General features: G+C 40.5%; 2 protein-coding genes across 4 annotated transcripts in view; both read right to left on the bottom strand.

Moving 5' to 3' along the window:
• Nucleotides 1–6,303, bottom strand: part of tubgcp6 (tubulin, gamma complex associated protein 6) — a 30,256-nt gene extending 23,953 nt beyond the window's left edge. The window contains exons 1-5 of the mRNA XM_038705189.1: nt 6,001–6,303; nt 4,797–5,602; nt 4,447–4,610; nt 3,114–3,327; nt 1,450–1,608 (exon numbers count right to left, since the gene is read on the bottom strand). Of these exons, the coding sequence (XP_038561117.1) occupies nt 1,450–1,608; nt 3,114–3,327; nt 4,447–4,610; nt 4,797–5,582 (1,323 nt within the window). The 5' untranslated portion in view covers nt 5,583–5,602; nt 6,001–6,303. The remainder of the gene's footprint in view (nt 1–1,449; nt 1,609–3,113; nt 3,328–4,446; nt 4,611–4,796; nt 5,603–6,000) is intronic.
• Nucleotides 6,304–9,353: 3,050 nt separating this feature from the next.
• The window catches only part of plxnb2b (plexin b2b), a 123,540-nt gene continuing 115,771 nt past the window's right edge, over nt 9,354–17,122 (bottom strand). For all 3 annotated transcript variants that reach the window (XM_038705378.1, XM_038705377.1, XM_038705379.1), the window contains 5 exons: nt 14,549–14,696; nt 14,276–14,340; nt 14,071–14,146; nt 12,937–13,011; nt 9,354–12,375 (listed from right to left, as the gene is read on the bottom strand). In XM_038705378.1, the coding sequence (XP_038561306.1) occupies nt 12,271–12,375; nt 12,937–13,011; nt 14,071–14,146; nt 14,276–14,340; nt 14,549–14,696 (469 nt within the window). In that variant the 3' untranslated portion in view covers nt 9,354–12,270. The remainder of the gene's footprint in view (nt 12,376–12,936; nt 13,012–14,070; nt 14,147–14,275; nt 14,341–14,548; nt 14,697–17,122) is intronic.

Genomic DNA, 17,122 nt, shown 5'->3' with positions numbered 1-17,122 from the left:
CAACATGCCTTTGTGGTGTTATTGTCAGATATTGTGAGTCAGCTACAGATATTCTACTGCCATTAACCGTTGTGTATTAGAAGTATTTTCTTCCACAATCATATTTGTATTTTTAGATTATTTGTGTGTGTGTTTATTAGGGCTGGACACGTTAACAAATTATTATCCCGTTAAGACATTAATTAATTAACGCAGTCAATTATTTTATCGCACGTTAACGCAGTTTTTTTTATTTATTTATTATTATTTTGAAAGTCCGTTGCTCGCTGGCTCTAAATACACATACAGTCAAACCATGGGTCACAAGAGTGGTGGGATGTTGATCAGCTTGCAAATCACCCACCCAAACAAGCAGCGGAGGGAGGCTTTGGCACACTACGCTGGATGCAGCATACAGCGCTCCACGAGTAAACAGCAGGCGCTATATTGAGTGTAACCATGGCAACTGCTTCTGTGCACTACACAGCTGTACCCTGTTTAACTTCAATTAAAATTATAGGCTACATAACTTACATCTAGTTTTGCGGGGATGCTCTGCCATGCGAATTCCCACCTGTTGATGTCCTGATAACTATTTAGATTCTGGAAACTCACAAACAGCGAGGATCAGTCTCTCTTCCAATGATTTGTGCTGGGCGTTGTGGACAAAAAGTTCAAGACAATTCAACTTTGGCAACGCACGGGTGTGTTCGTGAGGCAAGCACAACCGCGACAGTTTCACAAGAACGCACCCGCTTGTCGCTACACCTTGTGCTCGACCACCTCACCTCTCTCTAACAGGGAAACTTGCTACTGAACATAGACTGTTTATGCTGCTCCCTGATAAAAGAAAAATGTTTCTGCTGACACCTGTTAAGAAAACAACAAGAAAACGGGACTCTGATGGTAACTTGTTTTAACAAGCTAGATAAAAGGTAAAAGCGTCAGCTAAATGTAAATGTAATGTAATGCTCTGGCATTGGCAAATAGCTTTGGTTATTACATTTGATTTGATTACATTAATGTTTAAGTTGAGATTTTCAAGAAATATTTTATTGCTACTGTGTAACGGGAATACTGCTGGTAAAAAGCACCTTATTTGTTTCAAGTGTTTGCAAACTAAATGTTATTGCACTTTTGTGTATATAGCAGTACATTTAAATTAAAAGTGCGCAATACACTACTTTAGAATTCATTATTCAATTTTGCACATAACAATGAAATAACAATGAAATTAATCGCAAGAAAATCATGCGATTAAAATTTTCATAGTTGCCCAGCATCAGTTTTTATGTGTATTTGTGTTTGCAAAGTCACTAATCGCCCATTGAGGGTCAAATATAGTATTTTGAATTGACGACCACAACAATGGTAACAACTGTCCTGTGCAGAACAGGAGTGGAAAAGGGACGGGTAAAATGTGCAGTCTCAACACTATTAATGATGATGATGATCATTATACAAACATACCTGAAAGACTAGGCCTTTTTTGTCAGCACTCTGCAGAGAAAAGCGGCTAAGCCTCAAGTAGTAGGTGCCGTACTCGGCCAGCTCCCCCAAGAGACGAGACACACTCTCTGGAGAGGCTCCTGACACGCACACACCAGGTCTGACGTCAAAGTGAACACTCTGGGAAGAGATTACATATTTACAGATGGTGGAGGGAATACAATGAATAACTGCAGTCTAATAACATCCAATAAAACAGCCCTGCAGCAAAGACAGTCTTTCTAAAGCTTGTAATATTGAATTTTTGTTGAGGTAGAGTCACCTCCATGGTGACTTCTCTAGGCATTAGGTTTGTGGTGTTATTATATTAGACCGCAATACATAATCAGGTGTTTGTTCTATTGCCCTTCTCATGGTTGTTTTATGAGAACTTGATTCAAAGTACCTAGACAGGACCCTTCAGGGGGGACAAAAATAACAGACAATATTTTGCCATCCAGCATAACACTACCACAACCCTCACAGCCTCGAAGACTACCGTTGAGTTCACAAAAACATCTCTCTGACGGTCTGGACAAAACTTTTAACGTTATAAGCCTCACAGAAGTTATTATCTAATGCAGGACTACTGTACTAGATTATATTAGATTGTAACGGTGTTCATCATAGTGTGTCCCCACCCCTTCTAACAGCCTACATGTTAATCTGCTAGCAGTGTCGTCGCACAAAATTCTGGGCCCTATACAGAAGCAGTGTCTGTGGGCACCCTTCCTCACTTGGTCCCTCTCTCTCTCATGTGTGTTTAAGACTGCACAGTTTGCAATCTGACCAAATTTCAACCCTCTTTTTCCTCAACATACTGTATCCTACAATTTACTACGGCTAAATGTGGTTTGCTCGGAGTTCAAGATAACATTATTTTATTCATGTTAATTTCAGCATTCATCATTCCTAAGGTATAAGACAAAGCTAAAAAATACCATCTTAGTTGTCTAACCCCTATAGGGAAAATGCTTACTATACTGCATAATAAAAGATAACAGAACAAGACTTGCCTAGTCATGTTTCATTTGCAGAAACATTTTGCATCTTTTGTAAGAGGGGCCTCAGAGCCGCCGCAATTAATTTTATTTTTGGGGAGGAATACAAAGTTTAGTCTCTCAACCAATTAAACTTTTCATTCTAGGCTTTTCGAGGGCCCTCCCCCCATTGGGCCCTGGGTAATCAGTCCTACTATCCCCCACACTTATGACTGCCTTGGGGAGAGAAACCTTAAGGGCCCAAAGGGAGCAATCAAGAGAATAAGGATTTAATTCATACTTAATAGGAAACAATACAGCAACAGAGGAGTTCTCTAGTGGTTTTGTTTTCAGCATTAAGAATATTATATATAAAATAATTTTTGTATGTATTTATTTCATAATTTAATGTAACTTCAGTATGTGATCGGCACTGTCACTTTTTGTTTTTTCATAGATTTAAGGTTATACTCTTTATCTTTATATTACACAGATTGCCCATTATTCTGCTCTGACTCTCTTCCGTTTCTTTTGTAATTGTATGCCGTCAGTGCTTTTATCACTTCATTCACTTTTATCACTTCAGTCTGACAGACCCCTAAAACAACAGATCAATTGCATTTTATTACATTTAAGAGACAGATAAATAAAGATAATGAAATGCACCTGGTTGAGAGGGAAGGTGGTGGACGCCACTCCGATCAAGACGTTAAGAAGGTCAGACACCAGTTGTGTCTGAGAATCCAGGGGAAGCGGGAGGAGAGAAGAGAGTGCACTATTGCTGACCAACCTCATCTCCCCCTCCCATAGACGATAGAGTTGGTCAAAAGCCTCCCTGCCTCCCTCGGTTAGATAGAGCGACTCCCTTTTTCCAGGTGGGCTAGAAGGGAAAGATTTGGTGTTGTGTACAAGAGTGTGTTTGAGAGAGAAAGCAAAACTGAAAACTAAACTCTAATACATTGTTGACTTTGTAGGTTATACTCTGTCACTTGCTAAACTGATTCTATTGCTTTGCTTCTTGTGCCTTAGTTTTGTAAGATTGAAAAAGAAAGATTTTCCAGTCAATCCACAGAAACACGCTCTCCAGCAACTTACTAAGATATTAATCATATGTCATTTATCAAGAAAAAAATGCAGAACATCCACTGGTTTCAGCTCTTAAAACTGTGCTTTTCTCCGTTTTATCATCATTGTTAATGAAATACCTTTGCGTTTTGGACTGGCAAAACAACAAGGCAGTAACGGTTCTGAAACCGAGACCGAGACACAAACATCCACATGTCCACATGCACACACCTACACTCCAGTCTCGCCCTGGAAACACACCGGCTTGCCCTGCCTCTTTCTGTCTCTCTCACTGTATGTGTCTCTGTTCTGTTGACTTTCTCCATTGGCAGTATGTTTAATAAAGTAGCTGCTTTTAATAGACTCATCCGCAATTCTGTTTTCAAAGCAGCAGGTGCACCGCATGTGGATCAAAACCAAAGTAATACTGAATGACGTTTGCACTAATGTGTTCACTGTTGCTCTGTGCTTGTAAAATTTCTACCATGTCCGCGTCTTGTAATGTAACACCAGATAACATCTCTTTCCGTGTTTCTCTGCAAAATGCCAAAAATGGGTTGCCCAATATACTATGGCAGCTGTTAATATACCTAGGACTACTACCACTACTGATTTTCCAACCACCCAAAAAAAAATAAAAAATCCTGAGGTATAAGCCCAACCATGGCTCAAACATTGAGGTGTGATCCGAACCGTGGATTTGGAGAATCATTACACCCTTACAAAACAATTAAGTTGAAAGCATCATCTTAAACACTTGGAAATTGTGATGGGTATTTTCCACTATTTTCTGACATTTCACAGACTAAATGATTAATCAGTTAATCAAAAATAATAGACCAATTAATAAATCATTAGAATAATAAAATTAAATTATTTTGTTCTGTAACTAGGTGTTGATTGGTTACATTTAGGCAACTGACGTGTCACTTACCAGCCAACAGACTCCCAGCAGCGGCGTCTTCGAGGCTCAAACGTGCGAACAGCCTCCCATATGTCAATGTCTGGAATGGGGCTGGGCTCTGACTGAGAGTCTGGGGTCAGGTTGGAAGCTGACTGGAAGCCCTCATCCTCAGACTGATCTAAACAGGAAGGGACCTGCACAAATAACAATTAAGGCTGATGATACAGTTGCATAACACTGGGATTTAAACCTAAAACACTTAATATAAACCAAAGTAGCTAAAGTTAAAATGAACATGGACTGGCTTGGCCATATGACAAAACATCTCAAATGAACCAACATGCATTAGCTTAATACTTAACTAAGCCATAGTCTCATACCCTTATAGCCAGCCCAGTTACATCAATATTACTGGGAACAGGAGGCAGGTCCAGTCTTATGTCTATGTCTGTGGTGCGAGTGTGCTGCAGTGCTCCAAACAACGTCAGCCTGGTTTCCCTCTCAAATCTTTCTTCTGCTTCCAATTTATTCCTCGGAGCAAGCAGTCCTGTGCCTGGAGGGGTATCCATCAACCTCTGAGTTCCACACAAACTCTCCAAAGTCCCCCACTCCTCCCCACACACTAGACCCCATGCCCGCGCCTCTAGCCTCTGCAGCTCCTCGCTCTGGTAGCCCCAGGGTTGAGGCCTCCGCAGCACGGGCCTCTCTCGTCTCATGTAGTCCCTGCTGAAAGAGGCAGGGGGTGGAGGTGCCGAACCAGCTAGATGCACCAAGAGCTCAAGGACTGCGTCTACTTCCTTCAGCCCAGAGGATGCTCCCTCCGGCAGCCTCCCCAGCTGCTCTTCCAACCTCTCTGCTTCCTCTCGGCACCCTGCCACACGCAAGTCAAAACATATCATCAGGACTTTGTTTCTGGGTGGTGTATTATCTGTGGCACTCGGGCCTGAGGCAGATCCTTTGGCGCCATCTTGAAATAGCTTGGACAGCAGGGCGCCATAGGCTCGCTTCTTGAGAGCTCTGTGGAAACCTTCTCTTGAGACTCCTCCGAGGGCACGGCGCTTCCATGACACCCCAGACAGGCTGGAGTCACACAGGGCTCCCAGCAGCTCAGTGATGCTGCTGCTGTTGCAGCTGGGCTTCATGGGGTTGGTATGGCTCGGGAACATGGTAGCACTGTTGCCTTCACCTGTATGAGTGACACAAAATGGGGTTAAACATTATAGTTTTCTCTGTTTTATTTTAACAAGAAAATCAGAACTGGGATACACAGTGCACGGCTGCCAGTAGCTGTAATATAATAGTAAACGTTCAGCTAGATTTTAGGCAGCATTACAAACCTGACAAGCTCAGAGTTCAAATAAATGTTCTACGACAAATGTCTCCTTTTTTACCACTAGTTTTGGAAAACAACTAATGTTAACGTTAAACTAGTCACTAAATATAATACACCAGGTGCTAAGTGTTACTAGCTAAGCAAACATTTAGCTAGCTATGTTAGCGTTTACTAATGTGCATAAAACAGCATATTGACTTATACAGTCAATTCCGATCTGAGCTTAAACGATGCTTTTTGAAAGTATTTACCTTCTTGATATAGTGTTCCGTTGATTCAGACCGTTTCAATGTTGCATAGACCCCAAGTGACTCCTGTACATGCATGCTAACGTTTATTAGCAAGCCCTCCCGGAACAACAGGCTGTCCTGCTTAGCTGATGTGCCAACCATACGGAACCAAGTAGGTGGGTCCGCTACACAGCTCCCAAACGTCTTTATTATTCAGTGTTTTATTGTTCCAGCATATTAGTGGAAATTCAATGCGGTGATGTTGTTGTCGCTAGCTAACTGCTAGCTAGTCGCTTCATTCATCTCCGTCATCTGCCGCGGGGCTAAAACAAAATTAGACTCTGCCCCCTTGAATGTAATTGGATGATAGAATATTCAACCTCCGGTGATTGGCTAAGGATGTTGCAGAGGTCACGCTGATTAGTCGGTTATGGTAGTCAATCAAAGGATGGTAAAGATTTACATACTACCAGCTACGGACGTCATCGACCAAACGCTGTATGTGTATGAAGGATAGGAATTTATGTATTGACAAATTAAATATAACTTATTAACTTGTATCTAAACACAACCATAATTACAAACCTTAGTCTCTATAATTGCTCTCAACACATATTCTGTGTCGCTCCCATGGACTTGAATGCAGCAGAAAAGTACTGAGAAGAGTTTTTGCGCGTGATTAAGAAACTAATGGACACACCCGTAGACTGTATGGGCACTTTGCCTACTTCTTGGCCACACACAGACAGACACATTTGCCTACTGTTCATATGGCTGTAATACACACCTGCTCATATTGTCTCCATTTCCCTTGATTAAATAGCCTATCTGTAGCCTAGTTGGTCATCTAGCACTCCATGCAGTGCAGTTTTGTGTGTATGCACTAGTTTAAAAAAAAGCTATCGTACAACAGTGCTTATAACTCATATGTGCTTTGAAATAGTTATTAGTCACTGTATACATTCCTCTTGTCTATACTGCCTGTCTCTCCCTAAGGTGAATACAATCTAAGAAATGGGGGGCAAATTCCTTAGTCCTTGTTCTATGCAAACATGCATTCAGTCGAAGCTAAAATGAGGGAGTAAATCAAGTCTGACATGGTCAAATCAAGTGAGAATGTTTTTGGTTAAGTGAATAATTGCGTAAGATAGTGTGTCATTTACACTAGGGACATGTCCCCATCACTTTTTGAAAGCATTTGTTTAAAATGTTCTGAAAAATAGCTACCAGAAATGTTAAATAATAAATGAAAATGCTATGAGAAAGGTTTATTTGCACAATGAAAACCAGACCCCACCCCCCCTTCATAAATGAAGATTTCTTCTAAATAGTTGTAAAATATCATCTTGTCTTGTTCTCGTGACCCCAACATTGTGCGTCACATCTCGTGGGCAAAGTGTTTCATCACACCCTTAATCTGAGCCCTTCAATCTTCCCACCACTTTTCAACACAAATTGATGCCCTTGCTAAGGAAGGGATCTCTTCAGAAGACAATTAGGCTACTCTTTCAATTTATTTTTGCAACAATTTGCAATTTTTGTAACATTGTTTTGAGGCAAAGTTGAAATATGTGAACATATCCTTTAATAATATCGTTCCACTGTGAAGGGTTCTAACAAAATATGAACACATCCTGTTGCTCTTTTATACAGTTAAATTGTTCGGAGTAGGGGGCTCTCTGGATGTGTGCTATTTTTACCTTGGCAAATCTGCAAGCAAAATTCCTTTCTAAGACCATTAGGCACACATGAGCATTTTGTAAATAGCTTAATTTTCTTTAATGTGGAATCAACGTAGATAGATTCTTTCAAAGCACTACAACCAGTAAACACAAACATGATTTTCTATAATTTTAATATATAAGCTTTTGTATTTGTGGCTTGTAATTCTGCACCTCCCAAAGATTTCTTTAGACAAGTTGGCCTGCTTTTTCCTCCCTGCCCATTAAACTCTGTTAAGAGAGAGAGACTACAGCTGATTTAACTGTCTGCTGATGCAGCCTGGGTTGCTCTGGAACTTTAAAATCATGTAGTTACAACTCTGTTAAAATGCAAGCTACCCTGACAGGATATTTTAATTTGCCTTTGAGTTATCACTGAGCTTAGCGAGCCCTAGAATCAGTTTTCGTTAGGTCTTAAATTACTCATCAGGACTACTATTTAAAATGACACTACACCATCATTGTTTTTATTTTCACCAAGTTATCCTTCTCTTCGTCTTCCCCTTAGGCAGAAGAAATCAAAGGCAAATCTCATTAGAAGGTTTGAAACGTGAAAGTGAAACGCAACCTGCTGGTAAACACAACCATCTCCTGCTGAAGGAGAGGCTGACTACTGTGCGTGAAGCATCCCAGGCAGGAGAACAGAGGCCAGCAACATGCAGATTTTCACCTATTTTTTTGTACGAAACCTTACTAAGAGGCTAAATAATTATTTTTAGTGTGCATTGATTTCTAGAGATTGAAGTGCATGGTTATTAACAAATCTTATCACAAGTGCAGTGCACGGCAAATAATGTAGACTCCCCAAATGATGTAAGCTGCAAATCTTAATGGAAATACAAAGTACAGTATTGCCTTTGATTTCTTGCCACTGATCAAGGATAGTGTACAAGATGCAGTGCTTGTGATAATAAGTGTAATCACCCCTGCTTTGGCAGCAGCCCTTGAAGTTACTATATCTGTTGCTGCATGAATGATCTACTCAGTTAGAAGATGGCCTGCACAGGCCTCTGGTTGGTCTTTGATATCCCCACCCCTGTGTCTGGGTTTGTTAAGCACTAAGATGAGGCAATTTTGCCTTTCATCTTTCTTTTTTCCAATTTCATTCTTAGCTGTCAGTACCTAATTAATGTTTTCGCAGCAATTTTTCAACCTTCTCTGCCGATGACAGATATTCTGTGCAGCTATTTACATTATCAACCTTGGCTTCTAGTCTGTATTCTGAACAGTGTGACAGGAACCTGATGTGGCATTTGGGAAAAAAGCATCAGCCATCATAGGGCAGCCTATACTGCATTTGAGGGCTGATGCTATCAAGAAAGTCATTTGGGGTCATAATATGCATGAATATCTGAAGAAAACCATCATGTTCAAGCACTTGGCCCTCTCCTTCGTAAAGTGATTGGTTGGTTTGAATAGGCGATCATTTTCATAAATCCACCTATTACTCATGCCTGTACGTAATGTAATGAGCTGTATAAAAACCAAAGACTTACAGCAAAATATACACTTCATTTCAACAAAAAATTCGCTACCTATGGCAAGTGTTACTCTATCACCCAAGGTGATTGTAACTCATGCAATATGCATGGGAGGTGAGTGTTCAATTGAAGCCAATCAATATTCTAAAAGTGAAAGAAAACACAGCAGATATGAAGGGTGTATATGTCTCTGAGTTTATTCACGGAGGAGTGTATGATGAAACCTGGGGGTAACTGCTCCGTCCACACATAAATTTGTAAAATTAAGTTCATCCAGTACAACCAGATCAGGTATAAGATCGAGAATCTTCTGAGCTGCCTTGGATGGATGGGGGTGGGGGTCGGCTGCCATTAATGGTCCTGTACTGAAAATGGAGTGTCCCAGTTTGTTTTATCATTACAGCACATACACAAGTTTCAAAATGGAAAAAAGTCTCGACAACTGCACAAACTGTTTTTTTTCCTCTTTTTTTGTTTTTGTCCCAGGACTCAATGCATAGGATTATACAGTTAGAATACAGTATTTCAACATGTTTTACAAAGATTTATATGGTATAGGAAACAAGAAATAAAAATAATAACTGCACAGCAGTAAGAAAGGTCATTTGTCGAGTATAGATAGTCATTTATCATACAGTACACACTGTGGAATAGCTTAGAAACACAGGGCAAAAAAAACACAGTTGGAACAATTTTGCGCTATATTCAGTCTACATAAGGATACCCTTTTGACTTTAGACTAATTTAGGAATGGCAGACATTTTCAAGGGAAATCCAAATCACATTGGCCACTGTTTTTTGCCTCAACCACCAAAGTCCTACTAAGCACACGCCACAGACACCCAAATGAAATGCACACATCAAGACTGCAACCATAAAAGAAATCATACTGAAATGTCTTCAGCCTATTGGCACGCAAATGGCTGCAGCAGGGTATCTAGCATTTTAGACAGCACACATAATATCACAAATCCAAATACATTGCTGTGTCTATAGCACTATCATCATCATAATCACCTAGGTTACCAATAGAATAATTTAGAAACAATATATGTATGATCCTATTTAATAAGGCACATTTTTGGTTAAAGAAAGGCTCTGAAAGAAGCTTCTTGCATCAACTCTGTCAGTGAGAGAGGAGTCAGCAGTAAACAGCGGAGACAAGGATGGAGTCTGCAGTCGGCATGCAATTAAGATCAAAAGCCTCCCCTGCTGATTCCATTATACAGAGTGCCACTCTGCACTGCGCTGAGTGGGCAGTGCCAAGTGCTGTTGGTCGGGATGCCAGGGTGCCATGCTGAGACGGCAGGCAGGCAGGCAGGCAGGCAGGCAGGCAGGCAGGCAGGCTCAAGGTCTGTGCAAACCTCTCTCCAGCCAAGGCAGGAATCGTTAACATTCTGGGGTCTCTGGAGCTCGTTATGCTCTGTCAACTACACACATCCATGATCAGATACAGGGAGTACAATTAAACCATCTGTCAACAGTAACACCTACAATTTAGGGATGAAACATGGTGGCGTTTAATGGCCCAATAAATATCAAACCATTATTCCTACACTGTCAACACGTCGTCTCTGACACTGGCATATCAATATTTCAATTACTTTGTAATTATGTACATGATTTAACCTGACCTCACCAACATCATACAAAGGCTAAAACCACTGTAATTTGTTCAAAACATACCATTTAAGTACCAACTGCATATCTTGCAGGTAATTAATATCAGCAATAGGCTATTTCATAGCTTTAGAGGCAGAATGCTTGATGATTATTTGAAACATTACAAGCGTAATACTAAAAAAATGGCACTAAAAATCATGAACACTAACAATGCATGAATACATTTGGAAATGTCTAACATATTGCTAAATTGCTACTGTATGTGAATCCATTGAGTAAGCTAATGCGAGTGTTGACTGTGGCTCATGGTATTCTGACATTATTGCAGGGCTAATATGAGTGACATGGCTCCATGGCAGAATAAGGTTGCTTCCTGTTGACACCTATAAAAATCAAAGAAAAATATCTGGAAACAGCAATTAACTGAAATGTATTTTTAAAAACTTTTGAAATGTCCTTCTGTGCTTTAGTTGTAGTGGAATGTTTCATGGCACTGTACAATAAAGGGACAGACTGTGCTATTATCGACTTCCACAAGCACAAATGGCAATCCAGCTTAAAGCAAATCTGTGTCAAAAGCAAATAATTTAACTCAAACATTTCTGAAACTACTGGTGGCCTGTCATTCATATGAGCCTGTACATTGCTAGATTAACCAGTGTCCTTGTAAGGACCCTTTGGTCTCTGTCAAAAAGCTCGGTGAGAGCGCAGGCTCCAGTGCGTCACTGGGTATGGGGGATTAAAATGACAGAAAGCAGGCGTCCCTTCACCCTAACGCCTGTCAGTAGGCATCCTGTGTGTGCACACACATTCCCACGCATTCACACACACTCAAGTTTAGCAACGCACGCTCTTGTTCACATGTTGTACTTCACACAGACATCTACGCACACACAGGCTAATAAAAACACTATCTGCACCACAAGGTGATCCATTTAAAAAGATAATTTTTTTCCTTATAAAGCTTTCCGCATAAAGACTGCACAATAAAAAAAATATATAATACAATTCTTAAAACCTTCTCTACACAGAAAGAAATTGAACATCTGATTATCTCCTGTGCCAGTGCTCCACAGAGGGGCTTAATTCTCAGAGAGAGGTCTGCTGCACTGCATTGTGGGAGCAATATTCAGTGAAGCATGAGTGAGCGCGCAGACCTTTAAGGTTTGGCAAGTGAGCTTTAAGGCGTACCTATGACAGTATAACCCATCATTTTCTTCCTCTTTTTGCCCTCCATCTGCATTTCATTAGTCCCTGTTACTCCACATTACAGAAAATTGTCCCAGGGCCAAGTTGTACAATATACATGCCCATGAGTCACTTCTCACCTTTCTTTATTTCCATGTTTTATTCTCTAAAAGAAGAAATAAGCCCCTGTAGTCACTGGCAGTATATCCTACCATTTCCTCTCCCTTCCTCCCTCCCTCCCTCCCTCCCTCCCTCTCTCTCTCTCTCCACTCAGTGGGTTAGAGATCAGTCACTTTGTTTTCCAGGGCAGCTGCTATCTGCTGGAGCCGCAGGGTCAGCTGTTTACTCTGGGCAGCTGGGTCCTCGTCTAGGGATGCGATGATCTGAAAGAGCAATGGAAGGTGAGAATGACATTAATAGAGGAGAATGAGGGAGAAGTCGGAAATAATAAGCGTAGAGAAAGGAGAGGAAGAATTGGGCGGAGGAGGGCAAAAGAAGAATGTCGGAAAAGCAAAAAAACAAGGACAGAGGATAGAGAATGAGCACAGGACAAAGAGGAAGAAAAAGGGCGGAGAGTGGGAGGAGAGGATGGTGTTATTTGACATCAACAGTCACGTCATATAAGCTGTCATTGTTTGTGAGCCCCACTTAGGGGAGACTGACGGCCCCATTTGTTTATCCAACTTGTTCATTAGGTTTTGTTTATCCCCCTTTCCGTGACCTCAAGTGGCAATGCACAATGGACGCTTAAAAATCAATTTCCAGGACAATTTTCCAATTCACATCCCACAGAAATGCTTTCAATTAAAATTTCATACAATCACTCTTCTGGCATATCAAGAGTGAAGAGAGAAAAAAAAGGAAAAGCAATAATATAGTGGGCAGTAGTGCATTCAGTGGAATAGACTCCTTTGGGTGCGATAGGAAAGAGAACGGCCTCTTACCCCATCATAGTATTTACTGGCGTACTGGTAAAGCTGATGGAGAGCCACTTGTGTGTTCAGTTTGTCTGTGTGAGCCTGGAGAACATAAATGACAATTTAAAGGTTAAAGAGAAAATGTAACTAAACCATAAAACTGCAGAGAGTTGAATGAGCAAGAAAAAGTTCTTTTAGTTTCCAGGTTTTGAAACAAAAATAACTCTTACTTGTAGAGGTAACAAAACAAACTAACCTTTGCAAAGAGGCATGCTATTATTATTATTATTATTAACAATCAATTTATAATCCATAAGATTTTCATGAAATAAAACCCCATTTAAGGTCTGCATTTTTGCAACAATTGCCATTAGATGGATATACATTCAGAAATTCTCCCTATATAAAGTAGTTTTATTTTCTGAGTCCTCTATTCCCACAGTTAATCACAAAAATGTATATCTACGCACAAGGGATTCACAGGCATGCATTATGCAGGGAGTACTGAAATAACAATAATCACCCACAGTAGTCAGTTTCCATCCAAATTTTGTGCAAATTTCAACAGAATTTCCAGGAAATTGACTGAAGAAAATGTGAATTAATTTGCATTTCCATCCACTACTGTTAATCACATCTGAATATTAGGAGTTGGTTCATCGAGATAAACAGTTGGTGGAGCTAATTCTGCTGTCTGGTGGCATTAAAACATTAAAGAACAAAGTTGTATAATTAGATGACATAATTATTTTATTTACATTGCGTATTGTCACATTATCAATACACCAACTTTTCCACTTTTCCAAATTTTTTTGCAGCATTTCCTTTTTCCAAATTTCCAGCTCCTAAGCAAGGCAACCAACTCTTATTACTGTGCCCTGTTGTGTGGGAAGCTACTTAAGGCAGGATGGGAAAAGGCAAAATTATTGACGGATGTCTTTTTTAATAAGAACGCAAGTTTGTTTGGCTGCACTGTAAACAGATGCACTGGTTGTATTTCTGAAACAGAAGGTGCTTAGGGAGAGTTTGCTGTAGTGTTGAACATCACTTGATGTTACAACGGTAACCACAGGTGTAGTCAAAGGACTGAAATCTCAAGCATTACAACTTTAATAGCAAAGTAATCTATGTGGCACAGAAAATTACAGCTGTGTTTCTCACCCGTGACACCTCTGCCAGATGAGTGTTCATGTCCTGGTCACTGACAGGTACCATCTGCCTGATGCCCTTGTAGTAACTATACACACAAACACAGGAGACAAGAGGTGGTTATCACTGTATAATGCAATTGTTATTGACAAATTGACAAAGAAGCATTTTAAACTGACATGAAAACAACAGATCGAAAGAATATTGTTGGACTTACTCATCCACCATCTTCTTATAGGTGGAGATCTCCTTTGCATAGAGTAGTTTGTTACTTGGAGAGTCCTAGAGACAAAAAGTGGACACAACAGTGAAAACAATGGCAATTTAGACTGATTGGCCTTTGACATTCCTCTTCTCACTCCTCTTTACTTCTCATGTAATCCACTTTGTTCTAATCGTCTTTGCCTTTTCCTCCCATCTTCCCTCTTGCTCTTTCACCTCACTCCACCCCCACCCTCTCCCCTTCCTCCTCCTTCCTTTTTCCACTCACCCGACTGAGTTTGTGCTCGCTCTTGGTGCAGGCGTCCATGAAAGTCTGGGCAATGACGGAGAGCGAGGCGTCCACTACCTCAGACACGTGGACGTCAAAGGTGAAGTGGGGATTCTTGAGGATGTTCACCCAGAAGCGCAGAGGAAGGCTGCACGGGGAGAAGGCCAAGAAAGCAGTCCATCATTGAGGTTGTTATCATTATTATTGCTTCAGAATGGGGGAAAATCTCATCAACCACATTACATCTATGACTCAGGGAGGCATTTCATGTGTGAGAGCACTTGCCTGAGGTGCAATTGAGTGCAGTACAATATAATAACATAATAAGAGATGGAGCAAAGCCTTTCTTGTAGGTGTCAGTTAATTCAGAACAATACCCTCGACTGTCACTTAATATTACTATTTCATATGATACTGACCCTCTCAGAGAATTACTGCTTTTCAATGAACACAAAATGAAAAAGAACCTCAGAAGACTTTTTCCTTAATAAGAAAGGAGATCTCCGCCGAGCAACAGTCAATGAGGCTTGTCTATTCTAACAAATAGTGATTAGAAATGCTAAAGTAACACCAAAACTTTGACCTTTCAAGTTCCTGTGCAGCCTAACAACCTAAAGCACTGACTACATAATGTAATGCTCGAGTACGCTCGCTAATTTCCCTTCTGAACAAGAAAATACACGCTCAATAGGCTTCTTTCCAACCTTGTGTCAGCTTGTGAATTCAAAAGAAAAATACAGTAGTTTTCACATAAAAAAAACTCTCCTCCCTGATCGGTGTGAATGCCCCGCCATCTGAGAGATGAAACGCACACCGTGTAAAATTCATACTGGTTTGGCAATATCTCCAGGGAAGGCTGCAGTGAGAATACAATAGAAGCATAAAAATAGCAATGTTGCTATAATCACAGAATTAAATTAGCTTGGGACATAATTACCATGTTTGTTTGTTGTTGTGCCTCATACACACATTCATATTTAATACATGGCCCCTCAGTTGATTTGATAAACAGAACGGGTGGATGCAGAATGTGGTGTGGAGTGTGGTAAGTAATTAAATCGCTCATCTCCTGTCCTTGTGTGGGTGCTCTCTTGCCAGCCTTACGTCAATCACTGGCATCTACATGCAACACGTCGGCTTGTATGCTTGAGCCTTAGCCGACGTGACACTAATTTATGCACTTAAATGTCACATGGGAGCAGGGGGATTGCAAATGCAAACTAAGTGAGCTGAATTGTGCATTTGTATTCAGCTCTTTCTTGGATAAGTAACTTTTATTTCTTGGAGAGTTACTGTATCTCAGGCAGCGGGATTTGTGGTGTTGGTCAGCTCAGACTGCTGTGTGTCTTTGTGGGTTTGATTTTCTCAGTTATAATGGTGGGAAGTAACAAAGTACATTTACTCCCTCTTACTTTATACTTCTACTCCACTACATTTCAACAACATTTGTTAAGCTTATAAATAGGGATGCAACGATTACAGATTTTGTTGGTACGATTACAGAGGAATAATCACAGTTTCACGATTATCACGCATTAATTAATTTCAAAACACTAGTAATGACTTAAGTTGATTCTTAATATTTAATTACATGAACAATTATATTTCTATAATATGTAAGTACTATTAAAAGAGGAATATTAACTTCCTTTATCCCCCAGGGGAAATTGTTATTGAGGAGGGTAATAAACTGAATTGTTATTGTCATCATCTCTCATCCATACATATAAGTTTTAGTGAAAATGATTGAAATTGACAACATCTCTCATACAGTGTTATAAATAACTGAAAAGCAATTAATTGGTAGTCCTTATGTTAGTGTTTTACGCCTGGCAACATTTTCTCAACACAGACAGGAGAAGGCAACAGGATGTAACGTTAAATGTTCAATGACTGAAGGTCTTGAGAGGTCTACGTTCTCCCATAAATGCCCTTTCAGAAAAGAAGCTATTTGCTTGAAGCTGGTATCAGCACAAAAGTTCAACTACTTTGATGTGTGTGTGCGAGCTCATTGCAGCAACAACCCGCCCTGGCGCGGCGTAAGCCACTGAAAATGATGGGCCTCATAGAGCAGAAGCGCTGTTGTTGCGGTGGGTAGGAAAGGTACACCTACTTTGTTTGTTTACGTTGCGCTGAAAACACAACTCTCACCGCAACGGCATCGGCATATATTTAATTCCCTACCAACTGCCACATTATTTAACTCAGTTATAATGTATTACCTTTACTTGGGCATGCAAGGTGCTGCATCAAGTTTAATTTATTCGTTCCTTTAGCAGCAACCTTTTAACGGCAAGTTTTTTAACAGGTGATCTGTCATCTTCAGTAACGCCCTGGTCAGTCTCAGTGTACCCAAAATGCCCACTGCCAACACTGCCGACTTCAGACGTTTCTTTGGTGGAAATAAAGCTTTGCAGTTTGGTCCCTCTGCCATAGTTAAGCCAGTGTACAGTAGTAGCCTCCATGTCTCTGATAAGCACCACTTTAAGCTAGTGCACCACTCCTGTAACTTTGTTTTCGTTTTGTGCAAGTTGCAACAGGATCATTTGATGTACATCTCTCAGATATTTTTTG

Source organism: Micropterus salmoides, unplaced genomic scaffold (genome assembly GCF_014851395.1).
Source record: "Micropterus salmoides isolate LMB-PRFRI ecotype aquatic unplaced genomic scaffold, ASM1485139v1 Ms_hic_scaffold_8, whole genome shotgun sequence".
NCBI classification, from domain to species: Eukaryota; Metazoa; Chordata; class Actinopteri; order Centrarchiformes; family Centrarchidae; genus Micropterus; species Micropterus salmoides.
Note: the sequence above shows the minus strand (reverse complement) of the source record. Positions and strands in the feature narration are given on the sequence as shown.